The sequence below is a fragment of the Chiroxiphia lanceolata genome, chromosome 6 (genome assembly GCF_009829145.1).
Source record: "Chiroxiphia lanceolata isolate bChiLan1 chromosome 6, bChiLan1.pri, whole genome shotgun sequence".
NCBI lineage: Eukaryota > Metazoa > Chordata > Aves > Passeriformes > Pipridae > Chiroxiphia > Chiroxiphia lanceolata.
In genome coordinates this window covers 17,536,839-17,564,588 of record NC_045642.1, presented here as the reverse complement: position 1 = coordinate 17,564,588, position 27,750 = coordinate 17,536,839, and the positions used below count along the sequence as shown (strand labels likewise).

The 27,750-nt window shown below is 37.4% G+C and overlaps 1 protein-coding gene across 1 annotated transcript in view; it reads left to right on the top strand.

The window, feature by feature from the left end:
• Positions 1 to 3,554: 3,554 nt before the first annotated feature.
• The window catches only part of LOC116788053 (mucin-5AC-like), a 41,138-nt gene continuing 16,942 nt past the window's right edge, over positions 3,555 to 27,750 (top strand). The window contains 23 exon segments of the mRNA XM_032690366.1: positions 3,555 to 3,675; positions 11,152 to 11,202; positions 12,155 to 12,208; positions 12,619 to 12,880; positions 13,273 to 13,387; positions 14,013 to 14,103; positions 14,957 to 15,066; positions 15,281 to 15,497; positions 16,416 to 16,541; positions 17,025 to 17,142; positions 17,974 to 18,112; positions 19,139 to 19,249; positions 20,429 to 20,498; positions 21,177 to 21,314; positions 21,399 to 21,563; positions 21,991 to 22,085; positions 22,887 to 23,013; positions 23,753 to 24,008; positions 25,489 to 25,541; positions 25,899 to 25,999; positions 26,802 to 26,953; positions 27,383 to 27,521; positions 27,609 to 27,713. Coding sequence (XP_032546257.1) covers positions 3,555 to 3,675; positions 11,152 to 11,202; positions 12,155 to 12,208; positions 12,619 to 12,880; positions 13,273 to 13,387; positions 14,013 to 14,103; positions 14,957 to 15,066; positions 15,281 to 15,497; positions 16,416 to 16,541; positions 17,025 to 17,142; positions 17,974 to 18,112; positions 19,139 to 19,249; positions 20,429 to 20,498; positions 21,177 to 21,314; positions 21,399 to 21,563; positions 21,991 to 22,085; positions 22,887 to 23,013; positions 23,753 to 24,008; positions 25,489 to 25,541; positions 25,899 to 25,999; positions 26,802 to 26,953; positions 27,383 to 27,521; positions 27,609 to 27,713 — 2,916 coding nt within the window.

Below are 27,750 nucleotides of genomic sequence, written 5' to 3'. Positions count from 1 at the left end.
GTGAGGAAAAAGTAGAGCAGTTGGAGAAAATTCACAGCAGTGTGTAGACCTTCACACCCTTGTCTGCTATTTCCTGTCAGAGAACCAACAAGCCCAGCAATGATATGGCAGAAAGATTTTTATTCCCAGGTATTGGTTTTCATGTTAAAGTCTTCTCTATCCTACATAGGATCTAAACAGTTTATACATTAATCCAAAAATGTGAGGAGATCCTTTGTACGCTGTCATGAATTTCATAAAGAACCTATGACAGGCAGGTATTTAGATGATGATCTTCAGGATCTCAGACCACCTCTTCATCATTGTATAAATTCCTGTTTTCACTGAGTCACTTTAATACCATACTATCTGCATTTAATCTGATTCCCAAGCTTCTTAGCTGTAAGCAGAATACCTCAATACTTTTGGCCCTGACATGCAAGAATCTAAATGAGATCAGAATCCTGCTCATAACGTTCGGAAAGCTGCAAAAATAGTTTTTTACTGTTCTTTGCAAATTTTCTACAAATTCAATAATTTCATCCGTTATTGAATGAAATAAAGTACAGTTGAGTTTGGGTTAAATAAAATTGTTAAACTCCCTTCATTGCAGATGTGTGTCACAAAAATGAGAAGAAAAGAAGCCTGGTTCATTTCAAATTCTCTTTGGAATTTGAAATTAGAAGTGAAGAAACTAACCCTCTTACAGCTATCAGGATCATCTCCTTTGACAGTTCCAATATATTCATTATGGTAAACTAGCAGAGCAGCATGCATATGTCTGCATACACCAAAGGTTATGATCAGCAAATAATAAACAAAATGGGTGACTTGTAGCCTCTCCCAGAGCAAAGCCTGACTGCCTGAGATCCATCAACATTCTGCTTTGACTGGCTCTTAAATACCATATGCAGAATGACAATTAATCTAAACCAAGTGTGAGTTGCTTTGCTTGTTCTTTCTATTTGTAAAGAACATTACTTAAAACTCGCCTCAGCAGTAAAATAATAACAGCAATCAATACAGATCTGTTACTCTGAAACCTTTTGCTGCAACTAGAATTAGTCAAGCAGTGCAGTCAAGAAACACAAAGATTCTTACTGTGAATTGTGTCCTATCCATGTTTATAGTCAAACATAGCCAGAAACAATCAGCTTTTGTTTCTTAAGTACTTTAAATAAATTGCAGGTGGTTTGAAACTCAATTTGACTGCTTTATCTGCCCCAGCAGTGGCAGGCAGCACTTTGCTGAACAGTAATTCTTGCCTGGTCTGAAAATAAAGGATGATGCTGTGATCTGTGGGAAGCAGAAGCTTGATTACCCCTATTCCTGCCTAGCTTCTTTGTCTCATTAGACTGGGGCAAGAGAAATAGCACCAAATTCACATCCATTCTTTGCTGGCTGAAGAACATACTCAGAGAGCAGGTGCTGTACCCATCACCAGGCTGGACTGTGTTTTCAACATCTAGAAGTTACCAGTGTTTTGACAGATAACAAGGTGAGCAGTGTAACAGAGAAATGTAGTCACAGCTACAAGGCTCTCAGCCCTTCTCCCTCACAGATATGGCACCTCTTGTGATGTCTTATGTACAGGACAATGCCTAGGGATTCAGAAAATCCTACTTTTAAGAAGCATTTGATGAAAGCTGACTATATATAAGAAAAGGAATTAAACTAGAACACTGATTCCCTGTCCCTGAACAGACAGAAGCACATTTAAGAATTTTATGGTGATTTTTAACTATTAAGGAAGAGCTCTGAAATTGAAATAGGAATAAGGAAAAGAAAGATGGAAACAGAATTAGTAGGAAGGAGAAATGGCTTATAGGTGGTCCTACAGTATTCAGATGTCTTACAAGAAGATGAGAAGGGTTTGTATGAAGACCTAGGAGCTCCCTCCAAAAAATTTCAAGCCACAAATATGTTATCCCTAAAAAGTATGTTTTCAGTTCATGTACCCAAGAATTTTGAGAAACCACAAACCATAAGCCACAAAAAAATTATTTATTCCTTTATTTTTCAAAATTATAGAAAATAATTAAACTCATAATGGATAATCTTGCTCAAAAGGGTGATGAAATTTTGGAGCCAGGACATTAACTGACCTGGTTCACTGTGGGGTTATAAGACTGCCAAGGCTGGAGCAAGGAAGGGAATGGACATGTGTAGTCAGTGCAGGGAAAAGGAGACAGCAACAACTCTGTTTTAGGTGGGCTTTAAATTCTTGGGAACCACATCTTAACTAATGGGGTAGAACAGAATATCACAGAGGAGAGCAGCAAAGGAACCACAGTGGTCATTCGCACTGACAGTCTGTCCCAAAACACTTCGACTCTGCTTCACACTTGGTAGCCCACAACAAAATTGTCTGTGTTGAGCTTTTGTTTTATTAACTCTGTTCCAGAGTTAATTTGTCTTGAGAATTCTCAACTTGTAGATGTGTCTCATATTCTGTACTGATGATAGAGGAAGGAGAAGCGCAAGAGCCATGAACTGGAAACTGAATTGTTCAGTTGTTTGTCTGCTCAGGGTGGTAACTTCCATTGATCTGAGGAACAAGGAGATACGGAATGATAAGCTTGATTCCTTAGGCAGAAGTTTAGCTGAGCCTCTTAACTCAGTCAGCACTGTAGACAGGATCTAAACTTAGAGCCTAGATCCCTCATACAATATTCAAACTGAACTAAAAGTCACCTACTAATATGGACATAAACTTAGTGTGTCAAGCTTTGAGGATATGTGCAGCACTAATGAGCACATTCAAATCTGAACAGTTTTTCAAGGAACATATGTAGAAATTCATTGAGAAAGCCTCACAAAGAAAAATATACCAAAATGTGTTCAACAGCAGATTCTGAGGTAGGCAAAGAAATGTATAATAAAAACTTGAAAGTGATTTGGGAAAAAAAAAAATAAATAAAAAGAAGGGCTACATGTAATTATTTGGACAGAAGAAATAGTTATGCCAAGCTTGTGGAGCAGAAAAACAAAAGAAAAAAATTAACTATATCTAAATCTCCCATCAAGGATTCAAAAGGTCAGATTTGGCTGATGTATGTTATTAGTATCTCACAGAATAAGCAATTTATGAAATAAAGAAAAGATACACAGACAAGGGAAATGCACAATAGTGTCAAACAGATAATAAAGTGCCAAACAGATAACAAAGCATCAACTGTGATATTAGCCCAGAAAGACATACTCTGCACTATGCAGTAGAAGAAAACAAAACTAAAATCCACGCAGACAAAACAAATGAGAGTTATAAACACCATCCTAACACTGTGAGAACCAAGCAAGTACTGCAAGTGAAAAATCTACCAGGTGAGTTTTCAGACAGCATATACAATGGAAAAGTTATGCTTTCAGCTGAATTAAGTGCATGATTGTGCTGGATTGATTCTGGCTTGAGATCCTTAGGGCAGTGAGGAGGGTGCACAGCAAGCTTGGACTTCAAGAGAGCAGATTTTGCCTGATTCAGGAACCTGCTTGGTAGAGTGCCGTGGGATAAAGCCCCAGAGTGCCCAAGAACGCTGGTTGATATTCAAGGATTACCTCATCCAAGGTCAGGGGCCATGTATCCCAACAAAGAGGAAGTCAGGCAAAAGCAGTCGGAGGTCTGCATAGATAAACAAGAAGCTCCTGGACAAACTCAAAGACAAAAAGGAAGTCTACAGAGGGTTGAAGCAAGGACAGGTAGCATGGGAAGAATGCAGAGAGACTGTCAGAGCAATCAGGTATCAGATTAGGAAAGCTAAAGCCCTGATAGAATTAAACCTGGCCAGGGATTTCAACAGCATTTCAACTGAGGCTATCAGAGAAAGGTGACAAAAGCCTGAGCAGGACAAGCCAAGAACAGCAACTAAACCTCTACAGAGCTAGGTGGAGAGGGTGTGCCGGATGCCCTGCTTAAGTTAATACCAACTTAGTTTACGTTAATTGTATGCTGTCATTACTTTATGTTACTTTCCACACGACAATAGTCTCTTCTCTGACCAATCCAACTATTTCATTTTGCCAGTTGACATGGCAAGCAAGGAATTCACAGATCTGAGGCACAATGCACAGGCACAAACCCAGCTCGGGCGCAAAACCCAGGTCCCAGCTATCTCTGATTTTTCACACTTGTGAAGAGGCAGAAGTTCTTAACACTAGTGGAGTTGTAGTTTGAACAGAGAAGGCCAATAAATTTGGCTTTTATTAAGAGCCTTAATACTACCACTACCTAAATTTTGAATGCTTACCTTTGCTACTCTCATATTATATGATCAGCTTTCAGGTTGTAATTATAGCATTTATAGTACATATAATATCCACATTTTATCTGGCATTTGAAATTTTACATTAAACTAGTATAATCAATGTCTCAAGTTTTGTCCCTACTTTTATGCAAGAAAACAAGAGGAAAAGGTAAAATTGTAAATATTATATCCATTATATCCAAATTATTTAATTTACTGTTACAAGAGGTACTTTTAGTGATCAATCCATTAGTATATATTTTTGATACAAGATCAAAATAAGAGTAGAATGTTTGTCAGCTACATCCTTGGCTGTTGCAATTAAATTCCAATAACTTCCAATAACTTTCCAGTAATTGATGCCTGTCAACTCTACAGATCTATCCTGAATTAATTTCTATGTCACTTGGTGCTGAGATGTCAAGATAAGCTTCTGGGTTTCACACATATTAAAACTGAAGAAACCAGCAAAAAATGCAGAAAAGAATCAATAATCCTTTCAACATCTCCCTGAACATTCCCTCTTGGAACAAAAGTCCTTTGTCTTAGTGCTAGGCGATGTCAAAAACAGTGGTCCCTTAGTGTATTCCTGGGTACATTTACAAGAAAAACAGCCAGTTAAGTTTCTGTTTTTAAAATACTTCAAAACTTGCTTATGAGATTTCTTTCCCCTTATACAACTGAAGAGGAGAGCTTTATCCTCTCTACCTATTTAGTAGGTAGGGAGCATAACTCTCTGGAAAACACAAAAGTACTTGAATTACTGTCTTTTAATCTACAATAACCATTTGGAGCAACCATCCATGTGACCAATGAACATGTTTACTTAAACCTTTCTGGGTTTTGTGATATTGTTATCTACAGATGTGATTCCCCCAGCAATCAGTAAAATGTCATAACCTGATTGTTTTCAAAATTTCATGAGCCAACTAACTTTAGCGACCTGAATTTCTTCTGTACCTATTACATTATTAACAATTTCACCCTCTCCTTGTGATGGAGAGGGAAGAAAAGAGAGAGGCTGTACGGTTGGATAAGCTGAATATTAGAGCATCATTTGACTGTCACTGTTCCCTGGAGATCAAAAATTTCAGTCTAAGCAGTAGCAATCATAACAACTCTAGAACACGTAAAGGTTTGAGAGAACTATCTGGACAACATCTTTTGAAGAACACCTTTAAATACAACTGGGACAGCCTTCACAACAACCATTGTGCACTGATAAATGCTTTGTGAAATAGCATATTCAAGTCTGACATACATTGCTTTAGTCACAAAGAGTTATAATGAGTGAAAACAAAAAAATTGTTTTAGAAGAAAAAGAAAGTGTTTGATATAAACACTCTGCTTAGCAACAACTCCAGTAGAAGAAACAGGACAAAGGAAAAAGCAGCCTTGACCCCAGTGACACACCTAGTCATCCTAGGTATAGATACCTTCCTCACCTTTACCAGGTGAGTAGAAAAAGCACTAACTGCCCCCTCAGAAAGCTCCTCAGTTTATCAGTATTCCCTTTCCCTAATACACCCAAAGAAAAATCAAGAAACTCTCTCTGTTTCAAAGTAACACGAGAAGATCCTGCCTCTCTGTTATGCCTTTCATGCAGAGGTGGGTGTACCTGAGGTGGGAAGCAAACTCTGCTACTTCTAACCATCACAAGTAGCCTATTGCTAAAGGTATATGCACATTAGTTGTTCAAAGCCTAGTTTCTTGGCTGGCTTATTTAATTGTTTAAGTGAGACTAGAGTATATTTATTTAATTCTGATAACTGGTAACGTAAACAAGAAATCATTTGCCTTCTCTATGTACAGATGAATTCATATTCATTAGGAGTACTGGCACAGAATAAAACAATGGTCTATGGGCAGGAAATGCAGTATTTTCTTTTCTCCTCGTTTGTTGAAGCATGAAGATACAGATCTAGGGTGTATAAACAGCTTACTACTGATTATGAAGATGTAACTTCATTAAACATCCTGGACATTTTGACAGAGAACATGTTTCATGCTATAGAAGACCAAAATGTTGACTTAAGTACCTCAACATTGCCATAGTAAGCTACCACTGATTTCAGTCCAGAAATCGAATCCAATAAAACTTCATAAAGAAACTATTTTTTTTATTTTATAATACAGTGAGGATCTGATATATGTAGAGCTAAACAAAAGTGGAAATAGGGGCTGAACTGAAATAAATTGGAAGAAAATTACACCATTCTGTTCAGTAACACCTGAAAGGAATATTGTATTATACCCTCCTATTCTTTTACGGAAATATTTTAAAATGTGTAATTGTGGGAGGGGATTTTGATAAGAAGCCAAGGGAGTTAGGCATTTGGCTGGGATCACATTTTACAATTGGAACACCTTCCAGACTTAGTCTCCTTCCCCTGCAGAAACGATAAACATCAGCAGAGACTGCTGAACTGAATCTTACCAGACATGTAGAAGATAAAACTGTCCTGTTTTACCCTAAGAAAGTCTTTTCCATACATCTCAGTATACTTTTTTTTTGGCTCCTTACTCATGTGGCTCCCCCATCCCAACTATATCTCCCAGGTCCCTCTTCGTAAATTTCTCACTGAGCAGCAGCCTTTCTTCCATTTCTTATGATGAAGATTTTTTAATCCATCAGCTACCTTCATTCCCATAAACTGGAAGGAGGCCTAAGCTGAAGATGAACTGAGGGAAAATGTTATGTGTATATCAAGTGCTGGACTGTGCATCGGTTTTGCCAAACCTAGCAGTTCTAAAATAATGGTTTCATTAACTTTGAATACTTTTGTCCATCTTCTACTATATTAAAGGAAGGTCTATTACCTTGGAAAGAGATAGAAATCTGCCCAGAGCAACTCATCCTACCTATCTTCAATGCCAAGCTAAAAAGCATAAAGTGACATGAAGTAGCAATACTGTCCATGTTAATCATAGTATGCACTCGTTCCTGCCTTTGAAATGATAATACAGTCAAACTGCAAAAAGTCAATATTCAGCAAAAAAAGTCTGTTAAACCTTTACTGGCAAGCCTTATAGGCTTGATTCATTGCCTGTTTCTCTAATTTGTAATTCTCCTAACTCTATGGATGTGAATGGAATTAAACGGGAATGATACTGAAACAATGCAATCATAATCACAGGTCATAATCAATCTCTTTAGACCCATGAAGCTGGTATAAGGCTGGCTATCTGTCTGAAATGACTCCTGATATTTTCTATGAGAAGGTAACATCAGATGACACAGAGAATTGAGACACAGATTCCAAGGTTAAGCCCATCTCTAACAAATGTAGGATACAGCACAGGTGAAGCTGGCTCAGCCTTACTCGGATGTCCAGTGCCTGTCAGTGCCACTCAAAGGGGTTTCCATGGCATACACTCTGAGTGACCATGTGAGAGTGCAGGACCCTTCAAGGTTATTATTCTGTTCTTTTTACAAGATTAGCTGCCCCAATAAGCACAGAGTGACTTCTTAATGCTGCGTCCCCACATATGAAATACTCCACACCTCCTCAGACTTCAGAAATTGGTGGAGGTTTTTGCCAACGATCCCTGGCATCCATTATGGTGCTGAAAAACTTAGAACTGTTACTTGCATGCCATCTGCGTAACTGTAAAGCAACACCAAATTCAATTTGTTCCAGGACCTGCTATGTGTGGAGGAGGAGTTGTGTTTTATTTGCGATCACGTTATGTTTCTTTATTAGAATGAACCTTAACAAAGTATGCGTACGTAAATGTATTTACTCCTCCCAAAATGCAAATACCATTGGCCAGTTTCTGAGGAAGGAAGAGCATCCTCTGTTTACCTGTTCGTTTGCTAAAATCCCCCAAACCCCACCTTTCTACACTCTCTGAATCAATCTGGGACTGAAGCCAAAGTCACCTACTATATAAGAATGACAAAGCACAGGTGAACTACTGGTCCTGATCAACTTTAGACCCAACATCCTTGTGCCAAACTCCACTCAAGATGGGGTTTGGCAGGGGGATGTCGTTACCAGAATGGGCTTTCCTATTAGCACTGTGCTTTGTCCATCAAATAGGTAAGAAGTTGTCTTTTTTACTGGGAAAAGAAAAAATACTCTGTTTAGATCTAGTAATATATTTTAAACAACTATACACATTGATTCATTTAACAGATGGTGGCATTTAAACAAGATTTCTTTATATGTTTTCATTGAACATTTAATGTCTGTCTATTAACTGGACTGAGTTAATTTATTATTGCCTCAAACTTCTGTATTTAACTACGTTTGGAAAGTAGCCTTGAAGATCAAATCCAAAAGAACCATTATTCATGTCTTAAAATGTCAGGTTTTCAGTATCGCTTATGCCTTACAAAAGCATTTTATTCCTGTTGCATTTTTTATTAGCATTCATTATGAATGTTATGGGGGTTTTAAAATCTAAAACACTGCATTTTCCAGTTGCTAGATCAGACCACTGGTCAATCTTTTCCAGTATTTTATCACCTACCTGGGGCTAATACCAGATTCCTCAAGGTTTCTTGTAACTTCTTTTGCAAAAGAGACTAGGAATAAATATTCATATGGTAAGGATTTTTAGTAACTAATTGTGCCTTTAAATTTATATATAAATCACAGATATTGAGTATGAGCAGGATGTGGAGATTTATCTGACACATACGGTCCATCATTTTGTATGGTTTTGTTTTCTCCTGTCAATATTATATCCATCAGGGCTGGTCTTGGAAGTTTTTACTAACATGGGTAATCCTGTTAAGTCAATGGAATCATTCAAATTGAAACTACTTGCATGAGTACAAGCTTGACAAGTCAGTCCCATTCATGTACAGTAATTTCTGCCCTGTCAGCTAACATTTTTAAATCTGCAGAGTGCCTATGTAAATTTATCTTGCATATAATTTTCAAAACATTGAGAAGTGCAAGTATAATTTTAGGCTGCTTTATAGTTTGTGCAATAAATGCTAAAATACTGGCAAGTTGATTTGTATTGTACTTGAAAATACAACAGTCATGTAGATCATAAACTTATATTTAGAGTTATGCAATGTCAGTCAAAAGCATCTTCAGCCATTCATTGAACAAGAAAGTTATTTCTCCTGCGCAGTGCTAATCTGCTAAGCTGCTTTGAAAAATGAGTGATGGTTAGACAGTGTCCAGCAAACACCTCTTTATTTGAATCACACCCATTGAAAATATTGTCCAATGTCCTGACTAAAGAACACTGGTCCTATCCCATGCCATCTCCTCAAACATTTTGTGCCTGCCTTTATATTAACTTCTATAAATTGATCATAACAATAATTGCACATGTGGATTGGCAGCTGAATATAGGCTTAGCAGGATGCATCCAAATATTCTTAATAATTATTAGTTTCTAAATTATCAAATAGTAAATTATCTTAACTATTCTTACAACTGAGAGACACTTATTTTTATAATAGTCAACAACGTGACATTGTGTGATTGCTGAATAAACCAATGCAGCTAGAATTTCCTTGGGAATTATGTGTTTGCTAAGTAAACAAAAGCCTTTCCTTGAGAAAAATTAACAGACCAAAATACATGTATATACTGTTTTGTTCTGTTACAAAGGTTCCCACGCTAGAATAAACAAACCCTCTATGATTCTATACCTGCTGAGATTCTTAGAGATGTGTTGTGTGAGAGCAAACTTTGTCCTATTATTAAGACTTAAAGAGGTATTTCTCTCACCTGATAAGTATCAATTATAATGCTATGAATGCCTTTACTTACTACTATTATCTATGATACACAAAAACGATCAAGAAATGGCAAATGGTTAAGCTCTGTCCTGTGTTACTTCTTTGTACATCACTAGCAGTCACACATAAAGTTAAAGAGAAAAGAATTAAAAGCCTAGAGCTGAAAGAAACTGCAGACACTGCGGCAACTTCAAGCTATGGTGGGGCTGCCCAGAACCCTCTCTTTCAAAGCCAGAAGTCTCTTGGAGTCCTCTTTTGGAGTGGAGGCTTGAATTCCTTCAAGCAGGCATTCTTCCTCAGCTCTGGGATCAAACACTAAATCTGCTTACATTGTTGATGAAGTCATATTAGAAAAATAATTTTTTTAAAAAAGGTGCTCCTGATCCAATTCTTTTAAAGGCAAAGATAATTGTTCAGCTTTCATAGAGGTACATGGGCTGAGGTTCTTCAGTGGAGAAAATGCTCAGCAAGGAACGTAAGCACCAAAGGCAACTGGGGTTTATGGCACTTCCCCCTCTTCCACAAATTTGACTTCCAGTTCAGTGATATGGCTCTTATGGATCCAGTTCTAAGTCAGGCAACTCTTCTCACCCATTGTATAAGGAGAAAAAAGGCTTAATTTAGGGCTAAATTACACAAGCTGAGAAATTCTCTAGACACCTACAGTGCTCATTCACATAACCAGATAAGGATTCAGATATTAGTAATTTCATCGCTTAAATCCTGTGAGGATTTAGAGTTGGCAGGCTGTAGGTACATGTTAGTCAATATGTTCCAAGCACAGTTATCACATGCTGACTGTATTCAATCCTTCACAAAATAAAGTTGTAGCCCTTCAACTTTTACAGAAAATGCCTGCCATATTTACTCATAAAATAAAAGAGCTTAGAGCACCAATCTGGAAGGTCAGAGTCAGTCTTTTTCTAGACTTCAAAGCATTCAGGTCAGAGTTTGTCATCTATCAAAAGTCTTTGCCTCAGGCGGGGTAGCAAGAAGCCTTGGTCAAATAGACTTACAGCATACTGCTGTAAGGTTTTCTGCAGAGAAAAGTGAGTTTGAACCATCATCTTTGAGCCTGTTTCATTTTTTCTGATGTGATAATTGACTCTCCCCTTCATTTTACAGAGATGTATTTGGGTCTAAATAATTTGCTTTAGGAGTTCAGATACAGGACAGATACAGGACATTACTCTTAATATGCTTTTTACAATTTTTTCACAGGAGGTCAAATAGGAGGCAAATTCTCTGGGGGTCTTCTACAAAAACAAAACGGTATGTTTATTTATACTGTATATTTGTACTTATTTACTACATCTATACTAAATACTAAAAATGCCTAAAAAAACCTTCTTAGCATATTGCCAGTAGCGTCAAATAAAGAGAAATATGTATTAACAAGTCTCTCTCTCTCTAAGAATAGTAGTAGATTTATTATACACCAACTGCTACACACACATGGAATATGGTTATATTTGTATAATCATAGTTAACTAAGAAAACAGATGTGTGTTTGCAGAGGCTGTATGCATATGTGCATGAACGTGTATATATAAAAATCAAAGTGGAATATATATGCAGGATGTTTGGTTCCTTATAAACAAAGAAATGAGACCACTTTAGTCTGCTGTAAAATCAGTGGCTGATGTTGGGAAATCAAAATGTCAGTCTATCATCATTGATTTTCACCATGTAATGATTTGTGGCTATCCTGTACAACCAATTTCTTGTCATTTAAAGAGTTTTCAGCCCCCTAACAGAAAAATATAAAACAAAGAGCAAATGTGATAATTAAGGTTTTTATTCCCTCCTTGGAAAGAGGAGGTGTAATAAGAAGGCAACTACGCTTTTGTACCAATAAGATGCTAATTTTGTACAGCTTAGCCCTTTGTATTGTTCAGTGTGTCTGAAGCACTCCAATATGCAGAGCTGTGAATTTCTGCCTTCCTAATGCAACACAGAGTTTTGTAAAAGAGTCAAAATTAAAATGTAGAAAATGCAGATCATCACAGTTGAAAGCAATATCTTATGATTTAACTATTCTGAGTTTGAATTTTAGTATGCACTTTTAACCTGACCCATAGCCTGTGGAAAATAAAACAGGCATAACATTGTTTCATTGGATCTGGCATATTAACTGTCTAGTCCTTTCTAGGTCTATCCTAGTTGCAAATTTTGGTATTATTGTACTAGTTTTTGTTTTCTTTCTTTTTTTTTTCTCTCACAGTTTCAGCCAAGTTGAACATCATCCCATCAATGCTGACAAATCTAATAGTAACACGTAAGTAAAGGAAAGGAATGTATTCAGCTAATGTTCAGTTTTAGGGGATATAGACAGAGAATCTAATACAAAGGGGGAAAGACACTGGTAAAGCAAGTCATTGATAGTTAAGAGGAGAAACAGGGTGATTAAGAAACATAATACTAAACTGTCATCTTAGTTGAAATGTGGGTAACTAATTAAGATCTAACTGAACATAACGATAACCGTTTATGGGGCATAGGAGTAACAGATATAAGGTGATGGATGAAATAATAGAAAGTATTATAATGGATAGGTAGAAAATTACAAATGGAGGTAGGCAGGCAAAAACTGTTCAATATACAAATGAAGCCTGGGAGAAGCTGATTTTCACCATGCTAATGCTGGGAATTCTAAGTCATTCTTTAACATCTAGTTTTAATTCACAGCCTCAAATCCTGCTCACAATGGCCGTGTATGCAGCACATGGGGCAACTTCCACTTCAAGACCTTTGATGGAGACATATTCTACTTCCCTGGGCTCTGTAATTATGTTTTTGCCTCCCATTGCAACGCTCCCTATGAGGACTTCAACATCCAGATTAGGCGTGAAGTGGTGGCAAATGCTCCAACAATCAACCGTATCACCATGAAGCTTGAAGGTGTAGTTGCTGAACTAACAAAGGGTGCTGTCATGATCGACAGCAATAGGTAAGTTTATTCATAACACTTGTTTGGTAACCTCGGACTTTTTTTCAAACTTACCAAGTACTTTGGTGTATTTGGGAAGAAACAATTATGTGTTCTTCAATAAATCTGACAATTTTACCAACATAACAAATAAAATGCTATAAATTCCTATCACGGAAAATCAATCTTTCCTTGAAATATTACCTCAAAAATAAAATTTGGATGAAAAATCCTGAGACGTTGATCCAAATTTAGATCTATATTTGATAGTGTTGGATCATCTTATTTTTCAATTGCCTTTCTTAAAAAAAAAAAAAAAGACATTATTTTAGAATCCTACAGACGCTGGATACCACAAGCTTATTAAACATCTGGATCAGAAATTAACTTGCATTTTTTCTGCCTTTTCCCAGAGTACAGCTGCCATATAGTCAATCTGGCATTATGATAGAGAAAAGCGGCATTTACGTGAAAGTTGGCAGCAAAATCGGTGTTGTGTTATTATGGAATGAAGCTGACAGTATCCTGGTAAGAACTATTCCTGGACCTCTCTACACCTTCAGAGATTAGAGCTAATCTTTGATTAGGCCAGTCCCTATCTATTTAGAGGGTTACTACTGCCACCTTCTCTCATACTGTTGAGAAATTATTTCCTAGTAAAGACAGGCTTGCATCCAAGTAGTCCTAAAGAAAATTACACGGATTTATACCTAGTGGATAGCAGATGTCTGAGTAAAATAGGATGAAAAATCACTTTCATTATATAATTAGCTGTTGGTATTATTATAGGGCCTAATTACCCCTTCAAATATATATATTTCTAGCAGGATTTCACTCTCTTAGGACTTCATTTTTGCTGAGGATTTGATTTTCTTCCTGAAGAATTAATAGAAAGAGGCTGAGAGCAGTATAGATACTACAGTGAAAACTGAAGTCTGTGTCAATAGCATCAATAGCTTAGACTCCACCTCGGAGGTCAAATCCAGGCCAGCTCTTTATTCTATCCTCTAGGTTTGAATTAAGTTGCTAAATAGAATACCACAGATCTGACAAAAAATACTTAGAGTCAGCAGGTGCAAGTCTTTTCTGCGGTCTTGAATATATTTTAGAATGTTTATACTAACTTCTATGAACTTACTATCCGTCATTTTAGCTGGAATTGAATGAGAAATACGCCAATCAGACTTGTGGACTTTGCGGGGACTTCAATGGCCTTCCAGTTTACAATGAGTTCTTTTCAAACAGTAAGTTTTTTAAACAAAGAAAATTGGCTTGGAGGGTCTCCAACATGCTTTTTTTGTTTTGTATTACTTTATCTCTGACATCATCAGCATTCCTCTTTCCTATCCTGTTAAATTGTTTACTCAGAACATATGATTCAATCTCTGTTTAAAGATATGTAGTACAGAGATCAGATCATGTGATTTAATACTTTAAGTGTAAATATAGTACTGGTGCAAACAACTCATTGCATATTTCTCGCATGCCATTGTTGTACACCATTTTGGTATATCTAATTAGCTAACTCCATAAAAATGATTGAGATTTTCACTAATAAGATAAATAATACAGAAATATATTCAATAAAACAGAAGGCAATTGAATTTTGTAAACAGTACATTTCTTGTTTCAGTTCTGTCTTAAAATTGGTATATCCACATTTCCCTGCTGAAATGCATAATTTTTGTAAGATCTTATCTTTATCTTTTTAAACAATCCCCAGTTTGAGCGTTTTCCTAAACCTTGTCTTACACCAGTCTCTGTTTTTCAAATCCCTATTTAGATTTTTTTTTCTCTTCCCTACATAGACTCAATATAATCTGGAAAGAGTTTGTTATTTTTCTAGTAAAAATCTTGGAGTGCATCTAGACATAGTAGGCTGAGAATTGTTTTCTAATGTTTACTTTTTCCAGGGTGCTGTGCAAGGTAAATTGAGTCAGTGCTTCCTTTGGAAGAGGTGATGATCACATTAAAAGACTTAAGGGAACTAACTGCCTTGTCCTGTCTTGAGCCAAATTCTTTAGAGAAGAAAAAAATAACAGGCAGTTGCACTGAACAAAACCCCCCAACCTCCATTATTAAACTTCTTTTCTACAGATATTAGGATGTCTGCCTTGCAATTTGGAAATATGCACAAAATGGATGGGCCAACGGAACACTGTGAAGACCCCACTTCTGCCCTGCCATCTAATTGCTCTGATAATCTTGTAAGGATCTTTTTACTATTCTTGTATTTTTCTTTCAAATTTATCTGTTCCCTTTTACAGCTTCAGACAGGTCAAAAGGAAAAGCCATCAGGCGACAGTAATTTAAAGAGGGCTATAAGAATCTAATAAATAATAGTTACATAAAGTAACAATAAAAAAAAAAAAAAGCTTCTTTGCATTTACTGGATGTTCTTTACTTTTTTTTTCTCCAAAGGATGACATATGCCAGAAAACGTTGACCAGCTCTGCATTTGCAGAATGTAATGACCTTGTTGATGTTAGAGAGTACATTACAGCTTGCCAAGATGACTTGTGCCGCTCTGAAGAATCTAAAAACGCCTCATGTATTTGTGACACCTTTGCTGAATACTCCCGGCAGTGTGCTCATGCTGGTGGGCAGCCCCTGAACTGGAGAACCTCAAAACTGTGCTGTAAGTATCACTGGAGACAGCCTTACTTCATACTCAGTAACTAACAAACAACAAGCTTTCAAAGGATGCTGAGGATGCCTGAAAAGTTACAGGCCATTCAAGACTATTCTTCAGAGGATTCTGATGTACAAGTTCCAGCATGAAGACTTAAAAAAAGCTAAGGATTTTAATGCACACTGGATTAAACACTATAAACACTTACATGGATACTAATGGAAGTTGAAGTGTAATTTAATTAAATAGGACAGTAAATGAAGCAAATACAGGAGAAACAAGAATAAAAAATGAGACAAGCTTGCTTGCTTGTATTCCTATTTCTCTCCTTTTCTCATGGTGGCTACAGCATTTCTTGTTCTCAATTATTAACTGATTGGGTCTTCACAGGTGTTTAGCTGGTTAAGCACTTATTTATTTCCTCTTGCTTGGTAGTGAGGAGTTTGCACTGATTTAAACACATACTTGATTATTGCAGGGTAGCTGTTTATACTGTCACCTGCATTTGCTCCAAAACAAAAGCCCGTAAGCTACTACTTGCCCAGAGGATGGTATCAGAAAATGAAAATATGCTAAAGCTTTAGGAATTAATTCTTACATTTAGCTAGCAATACAGGTGTTTGTGGGGAGGGAGCCTTCAGTAGACAGACAGACCTTGCCGACTTTCTGGGGTCATTACCTTGCTGTCCCTAGAAATCCAGTCACTGAGCCAGTTCTGCACTCATGGAATGCACATCTCAACAGTAAAATATGGATCTAGGTGATTAAACTTGCAAATTTTGAGAGCTGGTAGTCAATCTGCAGTTTGGTGCACTTTTTTATCTAGCTGGAAACCTTAAATGGATATATATATTTACATATATAGTGAACTAGAAATACTTTTGACTGAAAAAACATCAATCTTTCTTCCTTTTTAAATTTCAGCCAAGAAGTGTCCTTACAACATGCAGTACGAGGAGTGCAACTCGCCCTGTGCTGATACATGCACAAATCCTGAACGATCTCAGTTTTGTGAAGAACACTGTATTGATGGCTGTTTCTGCCCCCCAGGCAAGTTCTAAAGTACTCACATCTCTGATCTCAAAGAACAATGCTTACCTGTAGGATTTGGGCAGGTTCCATGTGGGCTTTAAATCTCATGTATTTGCATTTTTCACAGCTGCAAGTGAAAAGCATTTGTCAAGTCTCAGCTGAGAAAAGATACCTGAATTAATTGCCAATACATGTGCAATATTTAGAAAGCAGGAAAAAAGAACAGCAAACAGATCAAGACAAGTCTTTCAACCAGCCACCTGTGCTACAAGTCCCTCTTTCAGAGCAGGTGGAATTTAAGAATACAAAAGCCAAATCCTTCACTGAGCAAACTGACATAGTCATGCTGTCCTCAGCATTGGTATATCCATTCACAACAGCTGCAGATCTGCCTCTAAGATGATATTAAGGATTTGTAATAAACAAACTGGTGTATAGGAAATGCCTCTTTAATTCATCAAGGTTTTGTCTTTTTTTTTTTTTTTTTTTTTTTTAATCTAGGGACTGTATTTGATGACATCAACAATTCTGGCTGCATTCCCCAACAGCAGTGCTCCTGTATTTACAATGGCAACACCTACGCTACAGGAGCTTCTTTTTCAGAGCCATGCCAGACCTGGTAACCTTTGTTGCTTTTCTAACTCACTATTTCCTCTCATAAATTTAACGAGTTTAATAGTTTATTATATGCCATTGTATCATTGGTAATTGACATGTGTATTTAACTGACCACTACAGTTCCAAAATACCCCTAAAGAACATTGTTTGTTTTACTTAGCAACGGCCATAACGTGCTTTGCACTCTAACTCATGGTGATCAAAGCACGGATTTACAATGTTTAGATTTCTCATCAGTCAATTAAAATGCTTCCTCTTTGTTTATTTTGTTCAAACATTTGAATTTCTCTAAGAGGAATGAAGTTGCAGTCATTAATGTATTTGCAAATATTTATTTTCTCTGGAGAAAGCAAGGGATGACATAATATAACCTCCATTTCACAATTATTAATCCTGTACCTATGCACTATCACATCACCTTAGAAGACAGACACGACCTGCATCAGGAGTAAATGTGAAATTACATTTCCTTATTTATCAGTTTATGATACAATTATATATTAAAAAAAGAAAACAAAACAAAAAAAACCACAAAATATACTTCAATTTGTCATTGTGCTTATGTTAGCTGAAAAAACCCAAACAATTATTTATCCCATACCTGTTTTGGAGAGTTCACCTGTCCAAAGATAGAAAACAATTAAATAAGCAAGGAGAAGGGTTACCAGAGTCATTCCATCACAAGTTCACAATGTTTTGGAAAGTCTTAAGTCTAGATTCACTATGCTTCAAACTACAGCCTGAAGGGAAAAGCAATAGCAAACCAGCTGAACCTAACACCACTGTTACTCTGGGCCACTGTTACTGATTTCAGCTAACTTTATTCTTCCAGTACCTGCAATGGAGGCCAGTGGAGCTGCCAAGACATGTCATGCCCAGGAACATGTTCAGTAGAGGGAGGTTCACACATTTCCACATATGATAAAAAACGTTATGATCACCACGGAGACTGCACCTACGTCCTTTCTAAGGTGGGACTCAGACATTAGTAGCTCATAAAGCCTCATACACTTATAGAAAGAAAACGTGATCTCAATCAACACTTCTGCAACTTAGCACTTTTGACATGCAGACATTAAATTATCTGCCACTTAGCCAGATGTTTACTATGCTGCCATTCAAATGACAATCATCATTTAACTAGTAGGATGTCATGCAACTATATACAGTGTTCACTGGAAAATTTCCAGTTCTGTGATACAGTAATTGAAGTAATCGTCTTTTTAAAGAATTTGCTTAGTATACATTCTTCAGTATGATTAATCCAGCTTTCTTACTGAGTTGCATAATTTTTGTCATGTTACTCTATTATATGGCATTTGGCCAGGTGGTATCACTCTGAAAAATTACACCAACAGTTCTTAAAAAAATTAAGATTTTAAACCAAAATTTGTTTCATTTCTGTGAAGTTCAAATAGAGAAAATCAGTTCAAGTTACCTGATACATTTAATTTTGGTTTTGAACATTTTTAAAGGAAGTAGAAAAATTAGAAGTTAATGATAATTAAAATATTTAATTACAGGCCTGTGTGAAATATTTTGATCTTTTAGGGGCTTTTTCCATTTGTTTTTTGCTTTCCTTTTTCCTCACCTGCACAATTCAGTAAAATGAAATAAAATGTTGCATGTTACTGTTCACCTGAGACATGTTTTATCTGAAATTTTTGTCTAGTATAGATAGTGGCTACAGAAGGATGAGAGTTACAGTAGAATTGAATCAAACATCAGAAGTTGGCATGAATAAAAACACCAAATATGAATACAGATAACCATCTTGATATCCTTATGGATATAATCAATAAAATACAGATAGTTTTCTTGTTCCTAGTCATTACAACAGGGCAAAATTGAATCTTCAGCCAAAGAGGGTCAGGGATTTGTGAGAGCGTGTATCTTCTTCAGAAACAGAAATATTTTCTCAGAGTTGAGAGAAGTTTTTACAGGGAAAGCTACTGTAATTAGACTTTCATGAAATAACTGCTGGTATTTTTTTTCAGGACTGTAAAGATGAAACATTCACCATCTTGGTAGACCTACACAAATGTGGCCTAACAGACACTGAGACATGCTTAAAGACAGTGACCCTCAACATGAACAAAGGACAAACTGTAAGAATGCAAAATAAGCATATTAAAAATATGGAGAGAAAAGTAACTAGGTGGTAATCAGTCAGGGAGCTGCATTTCTTTGTAAATGTTCAACATATATGATGACTACGTATTAATTTTAGTCAAGTGAAAAGAAACTGATTTTGTTATGAAAATCAGATCAGCCATAAATCTGGCTTTGTGGAATTTCATTAAGAAACACATTGTACTCACAAAGCAGAAAAAAGCTATTTTCTCTCCTAATTAGATAGAAAAAACCCCATGAGTTTTAAGGTTAGTAACTACAATTACAACAGTAAGGGATGTAATTCATAACTAAGATGTGTTCAAAGAAAACAAGATGATGCAATCCCCTAAAAAACTGAGAAAGTCACTTTAAAAGTTATTCTTTTGCAGCAGGGAAAATTAGTAAAGGGTACAAGGTAGAAACAGGGAGGAGGTGAAATCACAAAGACCTACCCTTTTTATTGAATATCTGTTTAATATCACCATTATTACTCTTTGGATTATAGTTATTCTTCACACATGGTTGGCAGCCCAGAAAGCCGGCCTGGGCTGCATTAAAAGCAGTGTGGCCACCAGGTCAAGGAAGGTGATCTGCCCCTTGACTCCACTATGGTGAGACCCCATCTGGGGTGGTGCATCCAGCTCTGGGGCTCCCAGCCCCAGAAGAACATGGATGTGTTGTAACGGGTCCAGAGGAGGGCCACAAAGACAATCAGAGGGCTGGAGACCATCTCCTAGGAGGACAGGCTGAGAGAGCTGAGTTGTTCAGCCTGGGGAGGAGAAGGCTCTGGGGAGATCTTAGAGCACCTTCCAGTCCCTAAAAGGGGCCTACAAGAAAGCTGGAGAGGGACTTCTTACTAGGGCACACAGAACAATCACTTTGTGATTTTTTGGGAGTGGCTTCAAACTGAAAAAGGGCAGGTTTAATTAGATATAAGGAAGAAATTCCTCACAGGGATGGTGAAAAACTGGCACAGGTTTCCCAGGGAAGTTGTGGATGTCCCATCCGTGGAAGTATTCAAGACTAGGTTGGATGGGGCTTTGAGCAACCTGATGTAATGGAAGGTGTCCCTGCCCATAACAGGGAGGTTAGAACTAGAAGATCTTTAAAGGTCCTTCCCAACCCAAACCAGTCTGATTCACACAGTTGCCATTTTTCCCCTTCCTTAATAGGTCATTGAGGTCAGACCTGATCGTAGTGTGTTTGTGAACTCAATCTACACCCAGCTGCCCATGTCAGCAGGTATTTTTTTTCTCTACAGCAGTGAATGATACAAGTGCTTTTGAAATAAAGTGAAATGTTTGGTGTCATAAAGAAATGAGAGACAGTACAAGCATAGGCAAGAGTTTAAATAGTAGTAAACAGCATTTACAATCTCCTGATTTGATCACTCTCAGGTTTGCTTCCTTCTTACTGCCCAAAATTGAATGCAGAAGACATCTTTTTACCTCTCTTACCTCTTTTTTTTAACTACTACCCCTGTGCTCACACTTGCTTAGAAAGAAATTTGAATTTTGCTTCGTTTCAGTAACTAATGATTCCATGCGATATCTCTGACCCCCAGATCTCCTTATTTTCCCGCTCCAGCAGAGTGAGGGCTCCAATGTATTCTGTACAAGCTTAGAAACAGAAATATTCTTTTTAACTCTCAGTGCCATACAGTTTTTTCTACTTATTCTCTTTGAAGTAGTAATCTCTAACGGCTTATGTTCTGGAAGGAAATAAAGCTAATAACTTGGTAGCTGCAAGTAGATTTTGAACAATAAATTTTGATTTATATTTCTGATTAATTTTCATTAAGATTGGGTTTATTTCACCTCAGAATTTGCAACAATTGTGATAGAAATTCAAGAAGAACAGTGTCAGGTTTTCAGCATTTGACCTCATCCTGAGAGTGATCATTTTGTTTTTCATGTGTAGCTAATGTCACCATGTTCAGACCTTCATCATTCTTCATGATCATGCAGACAAACTTTGGGGTCCACCTTGAAATCCAGTTCATACCTATAATGCAAGTGTTTGTGCGACTGGATCCTATTTTCAAAGATCAGACTTGTGGTAAGTGAATGAAATATAAGAACATCTTGATTAATGCCTTTTGTGTAATATGAGCAGTATAAACTTCTCACTGCTTTTCAACAGGTCTCTGTGGAAACTTCAATAATATCCAAACTGATGACTTCAAGGTCATAAGTGGAATAATTGAAGGAACAGCAACAGCATTTGCTAATACATGGAAAACTCAGGCTTCATGCCCCAATATCCAGCAGAGTTTTGAGAACCCTTGTGCACTCAGCATTGATAATGGTGCGTGCTTCTTAGAATTTTTTCTAGTTTGCTTTTTTCTTCTGTTTGCTCATCCCTGAGGAAAACACATCAGTTGGAAAGCAAAGATAAAAAATAAAGATTTACATATTTGGTAAAAACATGCATCTGAAATCAGAAACAAATATTCAAAAATGAAAGCACTGAAGATAAGTAACAAAATAAAGGAAGAGTCAGAGAAACACAGCTGAAGAAAACTGTAAGGTCAAACCTTTTATTCATCCCCTTCAGCAAGTCCTCTTCTTTGGTTATAGGAACCTTAGACCACAAGCTGAGTGAAAAAAAAAAGACAGAGAAGGAGAAATTTAACAAAGTGTCAGAACTGGCTTCATAGACTGGGGCACTGTGGCTTTGTGACTAATGAAATACAAAGAGTAATGTGCATTTGTATTGTTTCTTCTTTTCACAGAAAAATACGCTCAGTATTGGTGTGGACTGCTAACTAACAGCACAGGACCTTTTGCTGATTGCCACTATGCAGTGAATCCCGCTGTTTACCACACGGTACTTTGTTAGATTGTTTTTCCCTTTAGAAACAATAGAAATGGAATCATTACAACTAGCTACCAGAAAAGGACTGTTCCAGACATGTCTTATGCAATGCCTATATCTTAATTTCTGTACTGCAGCACTTCCTTCTTTCAACATGTGTTTCTGTTTGTGTTGTAACATTACCTTATTTCAATTGTCAGTCTTGGCTTCAAGATCCTGACCTGTTTGCAAATGAAAAGGCGGGTATTTACTCCTGGAAGGTTTTACTCCTATAGCAGAAAGCCTATGTAAACGCATGTCAAATGCTTGTTTGCGTGTCAGTGAATTGTCATCTCATCAGCCTGGTATCTCATTAATAGCCACTTGGCACAGAATGCCCATTACCTAATAGTCATAATTCTGTTATCAATATGTTGCAAATCTTTCTTCTCATTAGAAGTCATCCAGGTACAGACACCAGTGAAAGGATGTGTCTGAACTGCATGCTGTGAATAGAGCTTTGTATGCTATTGTGCAGCATATCCATTAATGTGTTTTAGAGGACCATGAAGCTGTTAAATGTATAACAGACTTGAAGACCACTATTTCCTAGTAATAACTGTAGACACGAACTGAACTTCCATTACCTGCATTCTCTCCTGCCAGGAAACTTAGACAAAGACTAGACAGTGATAAAAGCTATGTTACTGGGGTCTATGAGTAAGCATATCTGAAGAAGGATTAGGGAGTAAGACCAGAAAGATAATGTTCATTGTTTCTTTTAGATTGATCATATTAGCAGTGCCAAGACTTTATTTTTCTCTCCATTCTTAGAACTGCATGTTTGACACATGTAACTGTGAAAATAGTGAGGACTGTTTGTGTGCAGCCCTGTCTTCCTATGTGAGAGCTTGTGCTGCAAAAGGAATCCAGCTGCAGGGATGGAGGACTGATGTCTGCAGTAAGTACTCTTAACTACCCCATTTCCTGAGAACACATATCAATAAAAACTGCTGATCAGAGATTATTTTCTACTCATTTCTAGACAAATTAGTAACTGTTGAGGAAGGAATTTTGTTAAGTGCACTCCTGGAAGTGATTCTCTGCTGTCCCCTTAGAATCAATCGGTTGCTAGCAAGAGTGAATAAGAACAGATGGGAGACATAGCTTGACTGGGAAAGGGACTGCTGTTATGAAAGTGCCTCCACCTGTTTCTGAACTTTGAGTTGCACAACAGCTTTGTCAAAAGTTATTGTAGAGAAAATGTGACATATTAGAATAACAGTACTTATAATACCACTTGCAAATGAGAGGTCTTTGAAGCTGCATGCAAGGTTCTGCTCATCCAGCGTGTCTGTTTTCAGCACACCAGAAGACATTCAGGGAGACATCTTGTCTCATACTTCAAGGAGTTTAGGAGTCTTGGCAATGAATGGCAACACCAAATGGAGATTTCTGAACTTTCTGAACCTTCATTTGAAAAATTATTTTCTTCTTTGCAGGCATCAGTTACTCCACATGGACAGTAGCTTTTCAGATCTAACTCTGGAAGTATTCAGAAATACATTTACATGAAAGATACAACATAAGCAGACATGCACAGTGTTGTTTACATGTTATTTCTACTGCCTATGTTGGGTTTTTTCCCATGAGAATTCACCATCTAGAATTAACAAGCTATTTTATTTTCCTCTCTCAAGCAAAATACACCACCTCATGTCCCAAATCCCTAAGCTACAGCTATACCATCTCTTCCTGTCCACCCACTTGTCGGTCTCTGAGTGAGCCTGATGTCACATGCAGCATTAAGTTTGTCCCAGTTGACGGCTGCACCTGCGTAAATGGAACTTACATGGATGAGAGTGGCAAATGTGTGCCTGCTACTGAATGCCCCTGCTACTACAGAGGATCTCCCATACCTTTTGGAGAAGTTGTCCATGAAAATGGGCAAGTATGGTAAGTGAATCTTTTGAAAAACGTTCAAGCAATAGCAGCATACCTAGTTTCTCATTAAAATCTGTTACATTTAAGATGGTTTCATCCTGTCTCCTGAATTTCAATACAGTGCTCTTCTCTCGAATTTCTTCAGCTTTAAGTTCTTTCATTTTCAACTTTTACGAATGGTACATATTCCCCTGAGCTGCAAGATAGGGACAGAAGCAGAATGAAGCCAGTACAATGAAAAGTAAAATCATTAGTGACCTGTTACATCACTTAAAAACACACAAACCTATGCTTGTGGGGTCCATCCAAGGGTACTGACGGAGCTGGTGGAAGTGCTCACTGAGCCACTTGCAATCATTTGTCAGCAGTCCTGGCTAACCAGTGAGGTCCCAGTTCTCTGGAGGCTGGCAAATGTGATGCCCACCTACAATAAAGGCCAGAAGGAGGATCTGGTGAACTACAGGCCTGTCAGCCTGACCTTGGTGCTAAGGAAGATTATGGAACAGATCCCCTTGAATGCCATCATGCGACACATACGGGACAACCTAGGGATCAGGCCCAGCTAGTATAGGTTTAGGGAAGGCATGTGCTGTTTGCCCAACCTGATCTCCCTCTATGAGCAGGTGACCCACTTAGTGGATGAGGGAAAGGTTGTGGATGTTGACTACTTGTACTTTGACACTAAGGCAGTGATCGTCCATCTGTACTGGGCATTGGTGAGAGTGCACCTCAAATCCTGCGTTTAGTTTTGGACCCCTCACTGCAAGAAAGACATTAAGGTGGTGGAGTAAGTCCAGAGAGGGCAACAAACCTGGTGAAGGGTCTGGAGCACAAGTCTTACGAGGTGCGGTTGAGGGAGCTGGGAAGTTTAGCCTGGAGACAAGGAGACTTGGGGCACCTTATCACTCTGCACAACTATCTGAAAGGAGGTTGTAGCAAGGTGGGGGTCTGCCTCTTCTCCCAAGTAACAAGGGATAGGGGACATGAGGAAATGGCCTCAAGTTACATGGGGGAACTTGAGATTGGATGTTAAAAATTTCTGCACTGAAAGAGCTGTAAAGCATTGCAACAGGCTGCCCAGGGAAGTGGTTGAGTCACCATCCCTGGAGGTATCTAAAGACATGCAGATGTGGCACTTAGGGACATCGTTTAGTGGTGGACTTGGCAGTGCTGGTTGCACTCGATCTTAAGAGTCTTTTCCAATCCATATGTTTCTATGATATTTCTAGACTGACAGAACAACTATATTTATGGACATTTTTTATTTAATTCCATAATTTTTCAAGTATAAATTTATGACAATACCAGCAAGGAGAGATCTTATGAGAATGTAAATAACAAGCAGAGATGTATACTCATCGCAACCTATGAATTTTCCTGTTAAGCAATAATGGATATCATATGGAAGCAGGGTGTGTAGTGTTATTAAGAGCAATTTTTTCCTGAGACTGCAAAACAGCATTTTGGAATATGTTTTTTTCCTCTCTCACAGCTCTTGTGTCCAGGGAAGACTGAATTGCATTGGAGCACTGAATCCAACTCCAGGTAAAAATAATCTTCCACTTATTTTTTCTCTCTGTCAGATTTTGCAGAGGATAGTTCATAGAATTGATTCTTCTTAATGGATTTTTAATAGAAGTATATCATAAAAGGCAGGAATGTGCCTACATTAATCATAAGACCTCTTTTTGCATAAAGACTTTTTTTTCTGAAATAATGTGGAGTTATTTTCCTGAGAATTCAGTGCTCTGAAGTGTATCTAATCAACAGATTGAATAGGGACAACAATCTTTACTAACTGAAATAGGGAATTTCCGAAGAATTTTTAGATGGTTTTAATGGCTACAGCTGTGGAATGAACTCTATGTCACTTCTTTACTATTCTCACTTTCCTTCCTCTAGTCTGTAAATCTCCCATGGTCTACTTTGACTGTAGAAACGTCACCGCAGGAAAAACTGGAGCAGAATGTCAAAAAAGTTGCCAGACTCTGGATATGCAGTGTGTAAGTATGTCATGGCTGAATGGTGCTTCCATGCTTCCTCTGTGCTCTTACTGCTAAAGTAATTGATCCATTGGATCTACTCAACATCTACAACATGGATACTTTATTCTCATAGCAAAAGCCTAAAACAATGTTATGAAGCATCAGCACTGGGACCCTTAGATCAAAATATAATAAAGTAACATCCAAATTAGACCTTGAGATTAGTGTTTACCTTACTTCAGCTACTGTAGGTAACTGGAACCAGTAGTGAAAAATCTAGGGCTCTATCACACATTTGACTTCTTTAGGAGAAAATTAGTGGCTAAAAACTGTCTAGGAAAAATTATTCTTTCTCATATCCTGCTGCATTTGTGAACTTCTTGCACATCTAATAATATTATTCCACCTAGGTTCTTGGTGGCCACATGGCATTTCATAAATAAGTATCATATCAGGTAAACAGATTTCAGTGTAGCTCAACCAAACCAGAAAAAGATTTTACTTACTTTTCTTTTTAAAAGTCCATTCAATCACAAATCACCCACTACAAAGTGCAAGATCAATGGATTTTAAATTTCACAGATTCCACAAGAACAATGAGGATTGGCATACATAAAACATTTAACAGATTTATATTCTATTAATTCAATGGCTAATAACTTCCTTTTTGTTCTGTTGTCCTAGAAGTACTTTATAGTTCTCTCCCATTTAACCTGGGCAGCAAAAAGAACATATAAAGACATTTTATGAGAATTTAATCTTCCTTTTCTTAATGTGATTATTTCATTCTGAAATTATGTCTTTCTCTTGTATTTTCCAGTATAGCTCACAATGTACATCTGGCTGCATGTGCCCAAATGGGCTTGTGTTAGATGGAAATGGTGGTTGTATTCCCGAAGACAAATGTCCTTGCATTCACAATGAAGCCATGTATCAGCCTGGGGAAAAGATCAACTCTGACTGTAACACCTGGTAAATACATCTGTGGAAGTAACATTCCTGGTTCCCTCATTTGTCTTTCTAAAGATCTTAAAATAGTACAGCAGTGATGAACGATTTGGATTGCACATTTAATCAGTTGATGGATCTTCTTGTTTTGGAGTACACAGCATGACCAGGTTGCCTTCTGATCTGTATCAGATGGCCAAAGCACAGAATGGGAAGAAGCATTTAGGACTACAGGGTTCATTAAGTATCTTGTTTTACAGTTAATGTATTCAGAGTAGCAGAACAGAACTTTGTTTTAATTCTTTACGTGAGAAATGTAAAAGACTACTTTAACTCCATAATCAATATAACATATACCGGGGGTGAGTTGCCAAACAAACACTGATTGCTGGGGTATGTCTACTCAAAACAGTGAGTTGTTCTATTATTAATATATTTTATTCTCTTTTCTAGTGTATGTAAGAATAGGAAGTGGGAATGTACCAAAAATCAGTGTCTGGGCACTTGTGCTGTTTATGGAGATGGTCATTATAATACCTTTGATGACAAAACGTTCAGCTTCAATGGAAATTGTGAATACACACTAGTGCAGGTACTGATAGTTAACAATAACAAGTGTGAGGTAATCTTGATGGTGTCTGTAAAAATAATATATTTTTAAATGTTATTCTCTACCCAGGACCATTGTGGCTCAGCCAACGGGACCTTCAGGGTTGTCACTGAAAATATTCCTTGTGGCAACACTGGGACAACTTGCTCAAAATCCATCAAAGTCTTCTTAGAGGTAATAAGGTTTTGCATATAGACCAGTTTTGTTCTGT